Source organism: Varanus komodoensis, unplaced genomic scaffold (assembly GCF_004798865.1).
Source record: "Varanus komodoensis strain SLA01 unplaced genomic scaffold, ASM479886v1 scaffold2, whole genome shotgun sequence".
NCBI lineage: Eukaryota > Metazoa > Chordata > Lepidosauria > Squamata > Varanidae > Varanus > Varanus komodoensis.
In genome coordinates this window covers 40,928,360-40,947,194 of record NW_025335568.1, presented here as the reverse complement: position 1 = coordinate 40,947,194, position 18,835 = coordinate 40,928,360, and the positions used below count along the sequence as shown (strand labels likewise).

Genomic DNA, 18,835 nt, shown 5'->3' with positions numbered 1-18,835 from the left:
GGCTTGTGATTATTCAATTGTGGGGAAAAGACATGGCATGCATGTTTCCTTGTTGAAGTATTTGAAGTGTGAGAGAGAAAACTGATTCTGGCACCAATCCATGGTGAGGCTGGATCCATTGGTAATGGACTGGATCAGGGCCAATAAGCTGAAGCTCAATCCAGACAAGACAGAGGTACTGTTGGTGGATAGTCTGTTCATCCAACTGGGAAGTTTTCAAACTATCTTGGACGGGGTTGCACTCCCGCAAAAGATAAGTGGGGAGCAGCTTGGGAGTGCAGCTTGGGAGTGCTCCTGGACCCTGAGCTCTCGCTTGTTTTGCAGGTGGCTTTGGTGGCCAGGAGAACCTTCTATCAGCTTAGGTTGAGTTTCCAGCTATGCACTGGTAACTTCTCACCTGGATTACTGTGCCACATAGAGTGCATTACAGTAATGCAGCGTGGTTGCTAACAAGGACCAGTCCTAGCTAACTAGTCATATCATGCTGGTCCCCCACCAACTGCGTTGGTTACTGCTTGGGCCCAGTTCAAAGTGCTTATGCTAACATATAAAGCCTTAAACATCTTGGCACCCAGGATATCTAAAGGAATGCCTGTCTCCATACATCCCTACCAGACCAAATGAAGTGAGGAGGGAATCTGTGAGGAAAAAGGACTTCTCTGTCATTGCACCTCATCTTTGGAATTCCCTTCCGAAAGAGGTGTGACTGGCTGGCACCCACATTATTTTGTTTTCATTGTCAAGTCAAGATCTTTTTATTTAATATTTGTTTTTAGGATTATGTTTTATTTGGTTTTCATCTGCTGGTTTTATTGTTTTATTACTGGTTATATTATTGTTCATATACCTGTTTGCACTTTATATTAGTATTGCTTAATGTGGTTTTAGCTGTTAAATATGTCAGCTGTGGTGTTATGTTTGCAGTGTGAACCACCCAGAGAGCCCTGGGCTGTGTGGCAGCATACAAATGCAGTAAACAAACAAAATTTAAATCATCAGGAAAAAAGGTTGATTCAAATCACTATTTTAGGTCAAGTTTCCCACTGAAACGTTTTCTGTTTTTCCTGAATGACTATGCAGATCTCATCTGCTAAGCCTTGTTTATCTACAATTAGAGTATTATTTACACTCTTTCATTCTTACAAGTAGAATTTGCATTTTTCTGAATATATTTGGATGCTTTCCTTTTTACTTACAGAGATTCACCATCACAAGTTTAGAGCAACATTTTGTATCTTTCTACATGTGAGTTTAGTCAGAGAAATTTCAGGCTCACAACTTTCCAGAAACAAGAACTGTTAGTTAGGTTGAAGCCATTTCCATGATTTGAACTGAAATGAAAGCCCATGTTTCATTGGGAAGTAATTTCATTTTTATGAGACTATAAATATAAGTTTTACATGTTTATGGTGAAATTTAATCGCTACTATGTTATTTTTTCTTACTGATAGTTATGATATTTTTACACATAAGAAAAATTGATATATAATTTCAAAAAGTGATATTAAAATGTTTTAAAGGTTTCATGGAAATATCCATTCATGCAGAAGGGATGCTAGGGAATGTATTTGTGACAGTTTGCAAGGCACTCTCACTTATTTACCATGTAATTTTATACATGTCTTCTCGGAAGTAAGGGCAGTTGAATTTGATGGGGTTTATCAAGGTAAGGTTGTAGCCTCAATTTATGTGTGACAGAAATTGGAGCTTAATGAGATTTTGGGTTTGGCCATAAAAAATACAGTGTTGATGATACAGGAGAGGATCAAGCAGTGCTTAGAGTATCATTTGGAGCACCAAAGGAGAACGATGGAAAATTCCTGATCTTTCTCAGATAGAATTGTTGCAAAATAGTCTATTTGCATAATGACTGTCGCTCTTCCTTTTATTCACCCTGCATTCTAGTCTTGTCAGTAGGTCACTGGAGTATCACAGACTTTGTCTCAATGCAGCAATGGGCCAGGTAGATATTCACTCTGTAGCTATGCCTGTTTGTGCCTTGAAATTGTATAGCTGAAGTCTTAACCAGTAGGAATAAATTTAACTCATGAAAGGCTGAAACTGTAATAGTGATGAGTCAAATACAGTCGATGCACTTCACCGTTTGTCCAGAAGCTCTCTCTCCACTTCTGTCAGCTGTGGTGGACTGCATTCATTTCTGCAGGAGGGGGGTTCTTTAGAAACTGATTATAGCCAAAATATTCAAAGAGATTCTTGCAAATAGTTGGAAAAATTTCTCTTGCTCATCAGGTATGCTTTTATCCAGATATGAATAAAGCTATACATCTAACTCTGAGTCCTCGCAGGCTCGCTTTAAGTGAAGAATATCTTGATTTTGACATCTCCTAATTCAAGAACACAAAAATCAAGATTGCCATGTTGGGTTCATTTCATTCTGTGATTCAAAGAAAAACACATGAGAGAAGGAATAGCGAGTGTTTTAAGTTGCTAATCAAAAAACACAAGGAAATGCAAATGGTCACCTTCTTCCCCATGTTGAGGATGACTTCAGTGCAGCCAGCCACTTATTTTGCGCTGATGGGGAGGCAGTAAATTAGAACTGTTTATTCAGGCACATATCACAGCTTTGCTTTTATGGCAGTAGCCTCTTCTTAGATAAGGAAACTTACCTGTAAATATATGTTGGGTATAAACTGAAGATTTACTGAGGACCTATCAGTGAAGCTGCTAGAAGTAGTTGTTGGGTTGAACTGTGAATAAAACTTTTAGAATTAGAATTTCAGTTCAATAATGACTTTGTAGACACAATATTGTGTGACCAAATGCAAAGCATGGAATTGTAATATACTGTACATGTAACAAATACTATTTCAAAGAACTTGCATCCTTGCAATCACAAAATGCCCAAAAGGATATTACTTAACATTAAAGAACAAAGTTGTGGAAACACTTCTTGTCAATTAAAATTATTTTAGAACGTTCATGGAGATTTAATAATATTAGGCAGGGTGTTGCTGTCATTGTTTAAAGTGGGAGAAATCATGGTTTATAGGCTTCCACTAGATGGCAATCACACCTTTCTATTAAATCTTCAACATAAGGGAAGGAGAACACTGGAGATTTCCTAGTGAAAGCTGTCATGCTTTTGATAGTTAATGGTAACTACACACTGATTTAATTGTTTTTTTCTGCCCTCAAATGAACAGAGGGGAAAAATAGCAAAACCTCTTTTCATCCTTCTCTCACTTTGTCAGTGAGAAATATATTATCTTCAGTTGAAGTAAATATTTAAAGAGGAGCTGAAGCATTTATAAAAGTAGCTGACATTGGCAAGGCAGTATCTACTTCTGTTCTGACATCAGCGTATTTGTAATAGGCAATAAGGACGTGTTCGTTAGCTTTCCCCTCATTTTTAAATATATCATTATACATGTTGCTGTGAATTGTCCAAAAGACACAAACAGTCAAAAATCATGAGTGAATGTTCACAGTCTGGTGCTTATCTGGTTAATAAGCTGATGGTGCTGTATCTCGTCGACAGGATATTCTTTGTATGTCTCAAATGGCGTTCTCAATTTGGTATCCATTGCATAAGGCAATGTTTGCCTTAGAACAGTATTTTGTAGTTCTTATTGTCCCTGCTTTAAGAAGATCTCACACAGCCCCATGATTTCAGTGTATGTCTGCCAGCTATTTGCATGGGTGTTATAACAGTATTCCAGTCTATCAGCATCTCTGTATTTGTGAGTCTGGTGAAGTTGAAGATAACTGAACATTATTTACTTCACTGTCCATTGTACAACCAGCCAAGGTACAGATTCCTTTAGCACATCCTCAATTCTTTACAAAATAGACCTTTACTAGACAAGATTTATAAACTCCTTGCGGGTAACCCTGCACACATCCTGACCCAAGTTGCAAAGTTTGCCCTAGTGGCCCAGAAAATGAGGGATAGGCAAGTTTCATACCAATTTTTCTGGATATGCTTTATTTTACTTATTTTATGATTAAGTGATTTTATTTTGGATTGTTTTATCCATTACATTTTCTTTACATTCTAATGGACCTTTTTATTTCCTTTTATAAAACACCTTTCTCTTTGAATTTGTCATGCATTACTTTTCATATTTGTGGTGCTCTATCGCCGTGACTTTTTGTATTTGTAATTGTTATGTAACTTTATTGTATCTTACTGTTCTTTTCTTTTAAACTTATGATGGCCTATGGCTATAAACAGTAAAGAATGACAACTTATTTACTCACAACTTACTTATTCTGGTGAAGAGCTGAAATTTGTTAATACTAGTGACTGTTAATAATGAATATCCAGAGAGTGCCATTTACATTCTCTAGTCTAGCCTTCCCCAACCTGGTACCATCTATATATCTTAGACTACAGCTCTTACCAGCCAGAGAACATGACCAGTGTTCATGAATGAACAGGTTGAAGAGTACTCCCCTCATCTGTATCTATAAATATTCTCCAAATCTGTAAAGGTTTGTTAACATTCTTTTTGTGATCATTGGATGTTGTGCCTTCCCTGAAGAATCCTTCCCTTGTTGGTTCTTTGGACACCAGCACCTCCAAAGATTGTGTAGTGTATCTCAGCGAGTTACCTCTTGGATAGACCCATGATACTTATTCTAGAAAACTCTGCCAATGCAGCAGTGTTCCCAAATAAAAATAAGATTGGTTTTCACCATAAAAGGAGATGTAATTTGTGATATGCACGTTTTTGTAGCATGTACCAACAGAGGGAGGACTGATACTGCCATTCTTAGCATGGCCCTTACACATGCCAAGCCAGAATATTTCTCAATACAGATAATGAGAATTTTTTTCCCCTGCTGTTGCAACTAGTTTCACTTTTATTTGTATCAAAGAAGTTTATTTCCCCCTTTGGAGTGCTTACCAAAATATTAATAACTCTGTAAGAAAACAGACTAATTCCCAGAGTCCATACTGTAAGAAACCAAATCTGCATACCAAATATAATCTGGCATCATGCTTTACCAAGGCTGCCTGATAGCAAGGATTCAGCCTCCAGTCTTGTGAAACTAAATCTGATTCTTATCACATAACAGTTTGCTTCTGCTTCTTGGTGAAATGCTGAGAGCATGCATGTGAACCCAATTCATCTTTGTATTTTTAAGCTGTGATAACAGCCTTGGATACCCTACCCTGTGCACAGGATAAGGATAACAGATGGAAAGTTTGGTGTTACCGCATGCATACACACATGCACGTGTGCACACATGCACAAAGGAGATCTCATTCCAAAGGGAAAGGATTGTATATTTCTCTGTTTAAACCTTTGATCTTCTTTCACATCGGAGGGGAAGAGTAGCCCCTTTAGCAGGAGACACATGGCTATGCATCTGTAAAAACACAGCTGTCTGTAGCAAAACAACAACCCTGGCATTAAGAAAAAGACAATGGTTTATCTGTGTCGGTTTAGCTACTTGTGTTAAAATACTTTATAAACATTGTGGCAGACGGATTTCTTCAGAATCTCTTTGGCTTTACAACAGAGTTTACTAAAGCCTTTCCTCATCTTGTCCCCCACTTCACAGCATGTTTTGAAGTTCATGGAAATGATTGGCATCTGATATCTTTTAAAGCCAATAGTTAATAGACATAACACTACTTAAATGAACTAAATAAAGGTATGGAGGCACCAACAAGTTCTGTCCAAAAAATTGAACATATTCTTGGATTCTAAGGCACCCTTGGAGGATTTTCAGGATCTCCCCATAAACTCCTTGTCATCTTGTTATGTTTGTAGAATAATTCAGTGATCTATTACATATAGATCTATTACATGTCCCTTTTCTTTTGAGAACTCTCTATTTTATCTCATCAGCGCCTTGTTTATTTCACATATTCAGTTACCATTGCCCCTTGGGAGTGATACTTTCTTATATGACTTTAGAGTATATTTGAATGGGACCATAGTTCAGTGGAAGAGCACTTACCTTGAATACAATACAATGCAATAGGGTGAATTCCTGGCACCTCCAACTGAAAAAACTCTTCAAGGCTACAGAGGTCTTGGGGATTCACCATTACTCAAATGCAAATAGACCAGTGGTCCACCTCAGATAAGGCAGTTTCATTATGTTCAACAGTGCAAAAAGCTTGTGCATTTTTACTAATTCATTGTACAATTGTTATACTTGTTTCTGGGTGGCACTGCCAACTTGTCATTTTAAAATATCTCAGTATCACCTTTGCTTGCAAGTCCTATTTTCTGCCCTTCTGACACATTGTAATTCTGTGATTAGATTCCACAGATGCACTGGTATTCTGAAATGTAGAAAACACAATTCAACATATTTATTTATTTAGCACTTTTATATACCTTCTTTGTAGCCACATGGCTCTCTAGGTGGTTTACATAATAAAACCCCACATAAGCTCAGATAGGAGGTTGCAAAGGGTTAACAGCATTATTCTTTTATCCCCTGTGTTTCTTGGGCATAGTAACTATCCTTGTCATTTAAAAGTAATTGTATTATCAGTTTTGCCTTCATGTTATATCCTGAAGCACATAAACAAGATGTGTTTTATAGGGATAGAATCTCTTTTGGTATGGCTTAAATGTGGTAGATTTTACTATTGGTGTTTAATTTTAATTTCCTATTTTTGAGGTACTATTTTTATCTGCTGTTAGAAGTCACCTTGTGAGCACATATTCCTAAAATGGGTACAAAAATTTAAAATAAACAATACTAGAAGATATGGAAACGCCAGAGAATGGACTTGTTCCTGTGCTTAAAATTAAAGTATGAGAATCCCTAAGTATGATTTTTAAATGACAAACAAATATGCACTGCATATTTAGTCAGGGAAGTAACTTCAGAGTTAAGTCATTCTGTAGCTGTATTCCTGATTCCTTTTTAGATATTTAGTGTGGTCCTTAGTAAATCACTTCTGTGTGATGTGTGTGTGTGTGTGTGTGTGTGTGTGTGTAAGTCATACTGAAAACTACAGATGGGAGGTAGCTAAGTGGAAAGCATTCTGGTATTGAATAGAGCCAGCCAGAATTTTATAATGTGCACAAACCACAGGGTGGGAAATGAAAATGGAGATAGCAGAAGGCTGTTCATTGTAATTTTCTGTGCCATAGATATTTTTCATTTTCTTCAGAGGGAAACAAATTGGAAAGGGAGCCGCGAGTGTGTGAACGCCTCCCCCACCATGTACTGCCTCCTAGTTTTCTGCAGTAATCATGACAGCTTCATTAGCAAGCTGACAAAAAGAATGCGGAGATTTTAATACTAAATAAATAAATAAATAAAATCCTGGCAACAGTAGGACAACAACTCTGTCTTTGCATCAAGCAGAAAGTTTCTCCTTTGAAGTGGTTATTTTCTCTCCCCAGCCCTCCAGGACGGAAGGGGCAAAAACAACAACTGGAAAGATCTGAAGCCACCGAGGAATGCTGAGGTGATGCCGTCTTTCCTCCGGAGCGCCCTTCCCCCTCTGGAACGCGGGAGCTGTGAAGGGGCTTTGTGGTGCTCAGGAGACTGCAGGCAAATGGCAGTCACTCCTCGCGGCCAGTGGGTGGTGGTATTGACATGGAAACAAGCAAGGGGAGAACTACGAATTAGTTGGGGTGAATTTGGGGCTAGGGAGAAAACTCGCAGGAAAGACCCAGAACAAAGCACCATTGCATTTTGTTCCAAGAGCAGTGGGTGTCAGCCTCTGTTTATAGTTCTCTGCAAATATTGCAGAACAGTTGTAAAGTCTGATAGATTCCCCCCACCTGCCACCCCCCAGGTAAAATGAATGAAGCTTGACATTTTGATATAGTGTCAGCCTACATTTCCATTCAAGGACAAAGAAATTATATCCACATTTTCTCCATCATGATTTTTGGAGGGCATGAAGATGTTTGAAAGCATCCTTTTCATTTTGAATTTCAAAGCCAACTTTTTTTCCAAAGGAATTGCAGCCGGTGTTCAAGTATTAATGTAAATAAATATGTAAATTATGTATTCGTTGTGTGTAATGCTCATGTGACTAGACAGGCATTCAAATAACTTTTTTTTGTCCTTAAATAAAATATTTGCAGAGTGCTACCTTCTTTAAAAGAATAACCTTTTCTCCTAATATTACGTGCCTGCAGTCCTAACCATGTACTCTTTTGATCACTTGGTCCTTAACAGTCACCCAATAGGATTGGGCATGATCCAGTAATATTTAATCATCTTGGAATCTTGTTGATTTCAGTGAGGGATTGACACTTGCAGTTAAATCACTGGCACTTAAGAGTGCTTAACTTTCCCAGATAGCGCTGATTCTTGTTCTGAGATAATTAGTACCAAGTATTTCAGTGCAACCTATTTTCCGAGGAAAATAACTCTGCTCAGTGGGGCTTACTCCCAGGTAGAAGTGCATAGAGTCGCAGTCTGAGTTTGCCTTTTCTCTCTCATTCCCAGGCAATGTGTATGCCTTTATCACCTGGAAATACATAAACAGCAATTTGCAACTTTTGAAATGCACCCACCATCCTTGCCCCATCCCCTGCAATACTTATTGAGATGCACGTGCATGTTAAGGAGCAGGAAGTCTTCAATTTCACTACATATGCTAAAAGCACAGCTTGACTTTTCCCCAGCAGTTCTAGGCACATCCTGTCCACCACTGTTTTGTTGTTTGCTGAAGAGGAATGTTAATTTATTTGAAGTGAAGAGTGCTAGTATTTCCAATTTTGTATGTATGTATGTATGAAGAGAGAGAGAGAGAGAGAGATTATGACAACTTGTAGGGCACAGTTTTTAAAAGTTAGTTGGTCAGCCTTTGCTCCATTATAAAAACAAGCTGTATGAATGCAAATACTTAGCAGACAGTTACTATCACATGATAATAGAACTATAAACCCCTCAAAATATGTAGCAGTTGAAATTTAGAGACCTCTACTATATTTAATTTGCTAATATGCATACCATTAAAATTTTCTTTCCAGCTCCTTTTGGAGAAAGAAAAAAAAGGAGAGGGCTTTAAGGTCATTGTAAATTACTTTATTCTTTATAAAAATGAAATGCTCTTAAATGAATATCCAAGGGCACTGATAGTAACATACGTGCTTTCTCTGATAAGAGTGGGAAGCAATTTTAATATTTTCAGAATATAAGGTTTTGGAGAGAAACAGACTTTTTAAGAGCTAAAGGAGACCTAAATTATCTTGGAAAGAATACTAGCTGTCTTAGAATTTACAGAATGATTTTATGAAAGAATGGAGAACAAACTTATGAGGTTGTTATGGCAACTGAACTACTTAGACTGGAATGTGTGTATCTTGAACATAAGATGTAAGGAACCAGTAAAACAGTCACTGTACTGTAGTGGAGGGAAATAAATTGAATAGTAGTACCCTGCATCTTTTGAAACTTTTTGTTTGTGGTCAAATAGTCAATCCTATTTGTTTGTCAATGTGTTTTACAGAGGTGGTGCTATGTGCCATTTCCCCCTTTGCTATCTGAATATTAGCATGGCAATTGCTTTCTTCTTTACAGTACTTAGTATTTGATTCAAAATCTTTAAAAATGCAATCCTTTGGTCTTACAGCTTAGTTACACACCCATGCTTTTTGTTTCTCATGGAAATGTCAGGAAGGTTCACAGCAAAATGTATGAATATTATTTCTCATTTTTGGTCAGCAAGCTCAGGAAATGCAATTTTTATAAATGAAGACAGAAAACATGAGTTGTTGTTTCATTATCTAGCCTTTACTTAAATAACACTTCCATACAATGTGGCTAATTAGGACTGATTTACCACCAGTTTACCAGCGTAATATACCTTCCTGGAAATAAATTGCATTGAAATCAATGGGATGGGTATTTTGGCAGACAATATGTGACTGAAGTGCACATATCTCAAATAAATGATGTGACAGTTTTTCACATATATTGATAGATCTGCAAAACTCAAAGGTTCTCTAGCAACAGCAATACACTGTTATATATAGAAAAGATTAATTTGCACCATTTATTTTTCCAGATACAACTGTAGTTGTAACATGCATCTACTGTTCATGTGTGTAAACATGTTGAATGGATTTTCTCAATGCAAAAAGTTAGCTAATTCATCAGATTGATTCCATATTTTTACCCATCTGTGACCAATGACTGAAAGCAAGTAGAAATCCTGAACAAATACTTTGACACTTGGATCATATATTGGATTTTCTGCATCTCTGGCATCGTGTTTTTTAATTTATTTTCCTTAGGTGATACATATGCTTTTATAAATCAGAAAAGTAGCAAGGATTTCTGGAAAAAGTAATTTTTGTATTTTTTTAATCCCCAAAATCAAATGTTTCTTTTTTTGTTTGGTCAAAAACAGTTATTCTGAAGCAGTGGAACTTATTTCCTTGAGGTTTTGAGACTTCTGTTTTACTGCATGAAATTACTTGACGTTATTTAATTGGACATGAGGGTGTAATGCAGGAATTTCCGTTACATGATGGATTAATTGTTTTCCTAATACTTGAAAGGCTGGGATCCAAACATTTTCCCATTCTATTGCAAAATTAACTGCAATAAATCTGTCAGACCCAATTTATTCATGCAAAGCATTCCACACTGATTAAATCTGCACACTTGTGTGTGTGAAAGTGACATACGCACACAGGGAGTGGAACTGGGTAGGAGAAGGACAAAGCTGTTATGTGCTTTGAGGTAACGAATCAGTTTGTTTCTCAGTGCTATAGCAGATAAAACAGAAAAAGAACATGCCTGAATAAAATATGTAGATGAATGGGATAGTGTCACAGCTTTCTGAGCTTCCCAATCCATCTACTTCTTGATTTTGGCAAAGCAATGTTCATGCCTTGTATTTTTAAGAACTCACAAGCATAACTCTTTAGTACCTTTGCAGTTATCATATTTTACTTATGTAGGGGCTTCCACTAGTATGTTGGTGTTTTCAAGGTTTCTAAACAAAGTTGTATGTGTTAACCGTCTTACTAACAATGTTAAAATGGAATTAACAGCTTGTGGTTACCTCTAGAGTACAATAGTGTGTCAGCCTTCGCTGCCCCCTTATAAATTGTGTCCTGCTGTTTTTTCTTTTGTTTCATGTCCAATCAGCAAACTAAACTTCTGTTGAGGCAGGCAGCAATTCGAGTGTGTGTGTGTGGGGGGGGTATTGCTCCATGTGAAGGGTGGAGCTAATGTTGAATTTATCATTAGACCAATCCAGGCACAGAAGTTAGTGAGAAGAATGACCCACACATTCTGAAGAAGGGCTGGCTTGCCCTGCTTGGCTCTCTGACCTCTGACTTGCCATTTTGTCAGTTTTAAAAGGCTTTTTCCTATGTTGTAGTTTACTTTTGTCATTCTTTCAATGGAATAACAAAAGGTTTTGTTTATTTTAAGAAGGATTTTAGTTTAAATTTCTATTAATCTTCATGATTTTAGAAGGCCTGCTTTCCTGAAATCAGTTGAATGTAACTAGAAAAAGAACATTGATTAAAATGTAGAATCTGTTTAGAAGGAGAAGAGTTTTCCCCAGTTTTCTTCTTCACATTTAACGGTTGTTAAAGGGCACAGTCTACTGGATTTTTCCACAGCTCCACTCAATTCAACAGGGGAAATTTGTAGATTGTGCCTATAATGTATTTTGTTCCAGCAGCTAAAGTTAACCTGGAAGTTTCAGGAATGAAATCTCCTTCTCAATTTAGTTCTTTTCCTCAAATACATTGTTGAGCTGCAAGTTAAATGCTACTTGTGTGCAGAAAAAAACCCCTTAAATCTTACTAAATATATATTAGCAATAGCTGCAAGTGATCATCAGATGAAATTTATAAACCACTGTAAATGTGATAGGTTTTCTCCAAACCTTTAAATAACAAGTATCACTTGACCTGGTCCCTTATAAGGAAAACAGACTTATAAAGCTGCATATATTGATAATTTTGATTCCTGCAACACATTTCCTTCAAGAACATCAATTCTGATTTTTCAATAAAGTTTTGTATCATATAGAAAAATGCTATTCCCACCAAGGAACCGAGGAAGCTCTGAAATGCAGACATGTTAAAAAATCGATTAAATTACAGAATATGCCCATGGGAGAGAGAGAAGTGGAACATTGCATTGTTACCTTTGCTAATTCTGCTTTTTTCTCAATGGGTAATTTGAATGTAACAACAAGCCACCATGGGTTAATTTCACTGTGTGACTTGTCATCCGTCAGCCAATATTTTGAAAATGCAAGCCATGGAAGGAAGAGCTTTAAGCAATTCTAAAACAGGCCATGGATTTGGGGTGGTTTGTTAACCATTCTGACAATGCACCCTAGCAGGAGAGAGAGAGAGAGAGAGAGTTTTCCAATATACAGTAGGCAAATTGATTTTTTAGAAAGTACAGTGTGTCGAAAACAAAGGAGGACTATGGATGAGCTTCAGCCCAGGGCTTAGGCAACCTGGAGCCTTCCAAATGTTTTAGACTACAGTTCCTATAAGCCCCATCTAACATGAGCTGTAGTCATGACAAATGTGTGCCATGATTTCAGTGACGCTAAAATGTAACTAACTTCACATCAACCTAATCCAATATAAAAATACTATTTTTGTAACTGGAGCACATAAATTGGGACAGGGAATGGATACAGCCATATTTAAGAGTGGAATTGTTTGAAGGTCAATATACAAGGACAAAACATCTGTTAATATAAATATTTAAAAATATTGCTCCCAAGTATACTAAAATGCACAAATTTAGACCCAAAGGCATCTGCACCTGGCAATTAGTCTTGCAAATATGAGGGCTTAGTTGTAGAAAATTCATTTATCTGTGTACATTCACACCTACAATACAGTGCCTTTCTGAATATGGGGTTCTCATATAGCAGTAACAGCACATATAGTGGGATCTGGAAGTCTTCTAGGGTAATATTGAATTGCTAAATCATTCTGTGGCTGTACATCTGTGTGCTCCTGAGCTGTTGACTGTAGTCCATTCATTTTATTGGGCTTGATATCTAGCTACCTTTCTAGTAAGAAGCAGAGCTTAATTTCTCTGCTTCCTGCTATGCAGATGCAAATTCTCTCTTGCATTTACTGCCTAGCAAGGGGTGTGTGTGTGTGTGTTTGTGCAGCAGCTCCTCCCTTTTATTCCCTAACAGTCAAGCTGAATCCCAGCATGAAACACACCCTGGCACCATTTTCTATTATTTTACATGGTCTGTTGCTGATGGCTTTTATACATTTCAAAGAGTTTTCTGGTATTGTAAAAACTAATGAATTTATTCTAGCATAAGTTTTCCTGGCCACTGGCCACTTCATCAAATGGATGTGGACAATGGCCACAGAAGCTAACATTGGAATAGATATCATAGAATCATATAATAGTAAAGTTGGAAGGGCCAGAAGGCCATTGGGTCCAAACCACAACATCCCCAGGTAATAGGTCCCATTGTTGTACTGCAAGGAATTTTTTCCTGGTGTCCAGTTGATATCTAGTTTCTTTTAACTTAAGTCTGTTATTCCTTGTCCTGTACTCTGTAATGAATGAGAACTGATCTTGTCCGTCCTTCTTGTGACAGTCTTCCAGGTACTTGTAGAATGCTATCATATCTGCTCTTAGTATTCTCTTCTTGAGGCTGAACATGCCCAGTTCTGCATTCTTTCCTCATAGGGTTTTGCCTCTGATCCCTGAATCATCTGTGTTGCCCTCCTCTGTAATCTTTCTAGCTTTTCTGCATTTTTTAAAAAAATCTTAGATACCAAGAACTTGACACAGTACTCCAGGTGAGGTCTGACTAGTACTGAGTAAAGGGGAACTAGTACTTCATGTGTTTTGGAAGTGATACTTCCATTGTTGTTGCTAGTTGTGAAGTCATGTCTGTCCCATCACAACCCCATGGACAACATTCCTCCAGGCCTTCCTGTCCTCCACCATCCCCTGGTGTCCACCTAAGCTCATGCCAACTGCTTCAGTGACTCCATCTAGTCACCTCATCCTCTGCCGTCCCCTTCTTCTTTTGCCATCTATTGTTCCCAGGATTAGACTCTTCTTAGAGTCCTTCCTTCTCATTAGGTGGCCAAAGTATTTGAGTTTCATCTTCAGGATCTGGCCTTCTAAAGATACTTCCATTAACACAACACAAAATAGTGTTTGACCTTTTTGCAGCTGCATGACATTGTTGGTTCATGTTTAGCTTGTGATCTGCAATAACCCCAAGATCCTTTTCACATACAGTGTTGTTAAGCCAAGTATTCCCCATCTTGTAGTGGTGCATTTGGTTTCTCGTTCCTAAGTGAAGGACTTGACATTCGTCCCTATTGATTTTTCATTCTGTTGTTCCCTGCCTAGCTGTTGAGATCACCCTGTGTCTCATTTCTGTTTTCCAGGGCTTTTGCTTTTCCACCCAGCTTTGTGTCATCTGTAAATGTTATCTTTCCTTGATCTTCCTCATCTAATTCATTAATAAATAGGTTGAAGAGTACCGGTCGCAGGATAGAACTCTGTGGCATTTGTCACCTCTCTCCAGTTGGAGAATGTGCCACTGATGAACACTCTTTGAGTCCAATTTTCCAGCCCATTGTAGATCTACCTAATGGTTGCACTATCTAGCATGCTTTTTGCTGCTTTGGTAATGAGGATAGCATGAGACACTTTGTCAAAGTCTTTGCTGAAGTCTAGGTAAATTATGTCCACAGCATTCCCACAGTCCATTTGGGAGGTTACCCAGTCAACAAATGGAATCAGATGACTGGCAGAATTTGTTCTTGACAAATCCATATTAGCTTCTAGTAATAAATGCATTGTATTCAGGGTGTTTCCAGACTGTTTTATAATTTGCTAGGATCAGTTTCAGTCTGACTGATCTGTAGTTCCTCAGTTCATCATTTTTTTCCCTTTCTTGTAGCTGTTAATCTTTAAGATGGCCCAAGACTCCTTGTTTTTGTTACAACAGGCTATTATGAACATCCTTATTTACTTTAAAAAAAAATGGTTGCTGTCGCTGAGTTTTCTTGTGGTTTTCTCTGCTGGTCTCCACAATTAAAAGTTTGGGTTGCTTCTGTCAATCTGGAAACTGTGTTTGTGGCCTCCTGACCATGATCCTTGACATCACCTGCAGAAACCTGTTTGGTAAGATGTTTTTCTTGTTAAAAGTAGATGTCAAAACAATTCAAATGGTGTGTGCTGCACCTGAATGCATGGGTGCATTAAATGCTCTTTACTCTTTTCAATACATATAGAATGGTCTTTAATAGTAAGTTCATCCTATATAGAATTCTTCGTATCATTACATAGTTTAGGATAAAATGCAATGTTTTATTCCAGTCTTCCCTGTGCAGAATGCAGATATATTACATTCCGCATACTGGTTTTCATTTTTTTTGTGTTTACATGATTTGTATGCACTTTTTTGAAATCTTGGTTGTAAGCAGTTTATAAATACGTAATAAGCATGGAAGTAAATGATTGGTGAAATGGGATGTGAGAAGACAACATGCATCATTTGGCATGTTTGTGAATTTTATTTTTATTTATGTAAAATCTTTATATCCTGCCTTTCTTCCTTTTCAAGGACTCAGCACAGCTTAACATAATTAAGGCAGCTTCCTTCTTTCAATTTTATCCACACAACAATTCTGTGTATGGGTCCTGTGTATTTCCAACAATCCTAACAGTCCGTGGTGAGCCCGCCATCTCTCCTTAGGACTTGTTTACATAACCACCAGCCCACTGTAGCCTATTGCCTGGGTGGATTCTTGTGAAATGAAAACACTCCCTAAATCTAAACTGCAGCCTCATGCCCATGAAATCTGGCCAACCAGAAATCTGGCCAACCAGAAATCTGGCCAATGGCTCTTTGTGTCACCTCGTCTGGTGGACAATTCTGGGGAAACCTAAGCTTCCACATTGTTTTGTGGCATTTTGCCTAGCTTTGGAAGTTGGATTTTGTTCCATGAGTCAGTGCTGTTTTTATTTAATGCTGTCTTTAATCCTGCTATATATTTTAATTTATTATCTGATTTTTAAATTGCCATTTGTATTATTTAAATTTGACAAGCAGGAAAGACAAGTTGGAATTATCTTCCTCATGTCAAGGGCCATGCTACCCTTCTAACAAGCTTACAAACATTACATGCATCCATAAGCTCTAAGAAGACTTGAAGAGGTGCCTTTTATGTATTATTTGCTTGTATTAAAATTTGTATACCATTCACTCAGCCATGTTGGTTCCATTACTTAAAAAGCAAAATTAAACAATGTTTTTAAATCCCCTGCACACATCTTAGAAAAAGATACACAGCTTTAATTGTTACTAGGTCAAGATGACAGAAAGCAATTTTATAGTTGGGACAATCTTTGTTTAGGTAGTAACTTTGTTAATTTCTTTTCTAGCATAAGAAGCATTTTGTTAGGAATTACTAATGATTAGTCAAGCTCCATTGATATATTTTGTGCATGCCATATTAGTTTTAATTCCACACCTGATTCACCTGTCTTTTATTCAAAACAGCTTGACATGAATTTCAGGGTCATCAATGTGGATTTTTGTTAGGAAAAGAGCAAGCAACATAAGCATCCATGTTCTTACTCCAGGTACTTGCTTAAAGGTGTTGTTACATCTTTGATTTAATTGATGATGATGACAACATCTTAACAATCTAGGATCATCTTCTTTTCAAAGTAGAACTACACATCAAAAGAGTTGGAGTTGGTATGGTCCATGTCTTTCTTCTCTTACAAGTAATATCTAGTAACACAACATATACCATGTGTCATGGCTGCACACTGCCCCCACTCATAGCAGCCAGTGTTGTGAGGTGGGGGAGCAGAAATACACTGTGCAGTGATATTATATGTTTGTTGTACTTTACTAGGAGAGAAAGAGAAGAAAACAAGGACTGAGAGCAGCTCTATGTACCTGGTTATGTCTATTTCCTTTTGGAATTTTAAAATAATTACCACAATAATTTAAAAAGCAACAGTAATAAAAAAAAGAATGAAACCAGCAAGAGACATTTGTGAAAATTTAGAGTGAAGTTATGAGAACCTGTCGACGAGGAGATGGGCTTTTCCCCTTCCATATTACACAAAAATGGCTAAACTGTCTGATTGATTCATTTTTAGATAAAACAGATGGGATTCTCAGATCATGCACTGTTAAGCCTTTCTTTGGAATTTCTGCCACTGTGACCAGAAAGCCCAGATGGTGCTTAAATCTGCTGGTTTTTTTTTTTTTTAACAACCCTACTTTTTTATTTTATACCTAAATACACCAAGCAATTCTTAGTCATTAATTACTGATTTAGTTCTGCCTGTTGGTACAGTGTCTTACCAGAATGTGTCCCAAAGAGCTAAAGCTATGTGAGAAATGGATTGAAGTGAATGAAAGTCAGTGGAGGAAAAATGCTTTATTCAGTGATGCTTTTCTAGTTCTGTTTCAACTTCATAAGCTGTTGTAGAAAAATGATGGTCTTAGCTGAACAAGTAAACAATGCACAAGGGTAGCCTTTTTATAAGGGCTTTAAAAAAAATCTCAGCTGTGGATGCCAGTGAAAACAGATGAAAAAAGAAATGGACCACACTAACATCACCACTGAAATATGTTTAATTATTCAAATCTGTAATTTCCTGCCGGGTACAAGCTGTATTTCACGGTGGCTTCTGGGGCCACTGTTTGCATTTGGTAAATCGAGTCCTGTATTGAGACATCAGTGGAATACTACAAAGGATAAAATGTTATTCATTTATTTTTAAAAATTCTATACCATCATCCTATACCATCAAAAATTTCATGACAGTTTACACAATTAAAAATGATAAAATCAACAATAAAACAATAAAAAACTCCTTAGTGCCAGTATATGAGACTAAAATAATTAAAATACCAATTAACAATGTTAAAAACTAGGTAAATAGGAAGGATTGGCCTGACACTGGAACTCATAAAGCATCAGCACCAGGAGTATCTCCCTGGGGAGTGAATTCCATAATTGGGCCACTACTCCATGCAGTGAAGGCCCTACGCATAGTACTCCTCCTGCTCCCCTCTTTCAAGGAGAGCTTGCAGAGGAAGACCTTCACAGATGATCTTAAGGTCTGGGCAGGCTCATGTGGAAGGAGACATTCCCTTAGGTAACCAGGCCCTAAACTGTTTAGGGATTTGTATGTTATCATTAGCACCTTAAATTGGGTCCAGACTTCAGTTGGTAGCCAGTGTAGCTGTTAGAGGACCGGCATAATATACTCTTGTCTGCTGGTCCCAGTCACCAGTCTGGCAGCTCTATTTGTTGTGTAACCCTTGTGTTCATCCTCATATTTTCCCCATGCTTCCAAACTACAGTGCTAAAGGGGAAATGAAAACTTTCTTTACATAAATGCAGGTTACTGCACGGTAGTGCAGGAAATACTGCAAAAAGTATGTGCAAAGAATGATTGTGTTACCTTATTGCCCTTGCCTCTCTGTTTTCTCCACCCACTGTGTTATAGTGCAGTCACATCTCTGTCTTTTCCCAGTGCTGATATTTCACATGTAAGCTCCATGGAGGAAGTATCTCTCTTGGTTTTCATGAATCTCCAAAGCCCCACATACACTGTGAGCATAGTAGAACTAAATGATGCTAGTTAATAATGCTCCACTGATCTTACTATTTGTGGCACTAAGACTTCTGACACCACGTGTCGATGTAAGTATTTAATAGGTCCCGTGTTTGTTTTTGTTACCTGGCATTTGTATTGAATGGTTAGGGAAACATGATGATACCTAATGCCCCAGTTATTAGTTGTTATTTTTGGCCTTTTATTTTATGTCTAGTGTGGTGGAGAACAGATCTCTAATGAAAATGCACTGTGCAGGTCTGCATACATAAACCAGCTGGGGTTCCTTCTCTGCTGCAAA

General features: G+C 37.5%; 1 protein-coding gene across 5 annotated transcripts in view; it reads left to right on the top strand.

Moving 5' to 3' along the window:
* The window catches only part of CLYBL (citramalyl-CoA lyase), a 228,273-nt gene that overhangs the window by 32,877 nt on the left and 176,561 nt on the right, over nucleotides 1–18,835 (top strand). The window contains exon 1 of one of the 5 annotated variants that reach the window (XM_044428510.1): nucleotides 13,960–16,533. The exons of the other annotated variants lie outside the window; for them this stretch is intronic. Coding sequence (XP_044284445.1) covers nucleotides 16,476–16,533 — 58 coding nt within the window. The 5' untranslated portion in view covers nucleotides 13,960–16,475. Of the gene's footprint in view, nucleotides 1–13,959; nucleotides 16,534–18,835 lie in introns of those variants that run through there. 5 annotated transcript variants of the gene reach the window in all.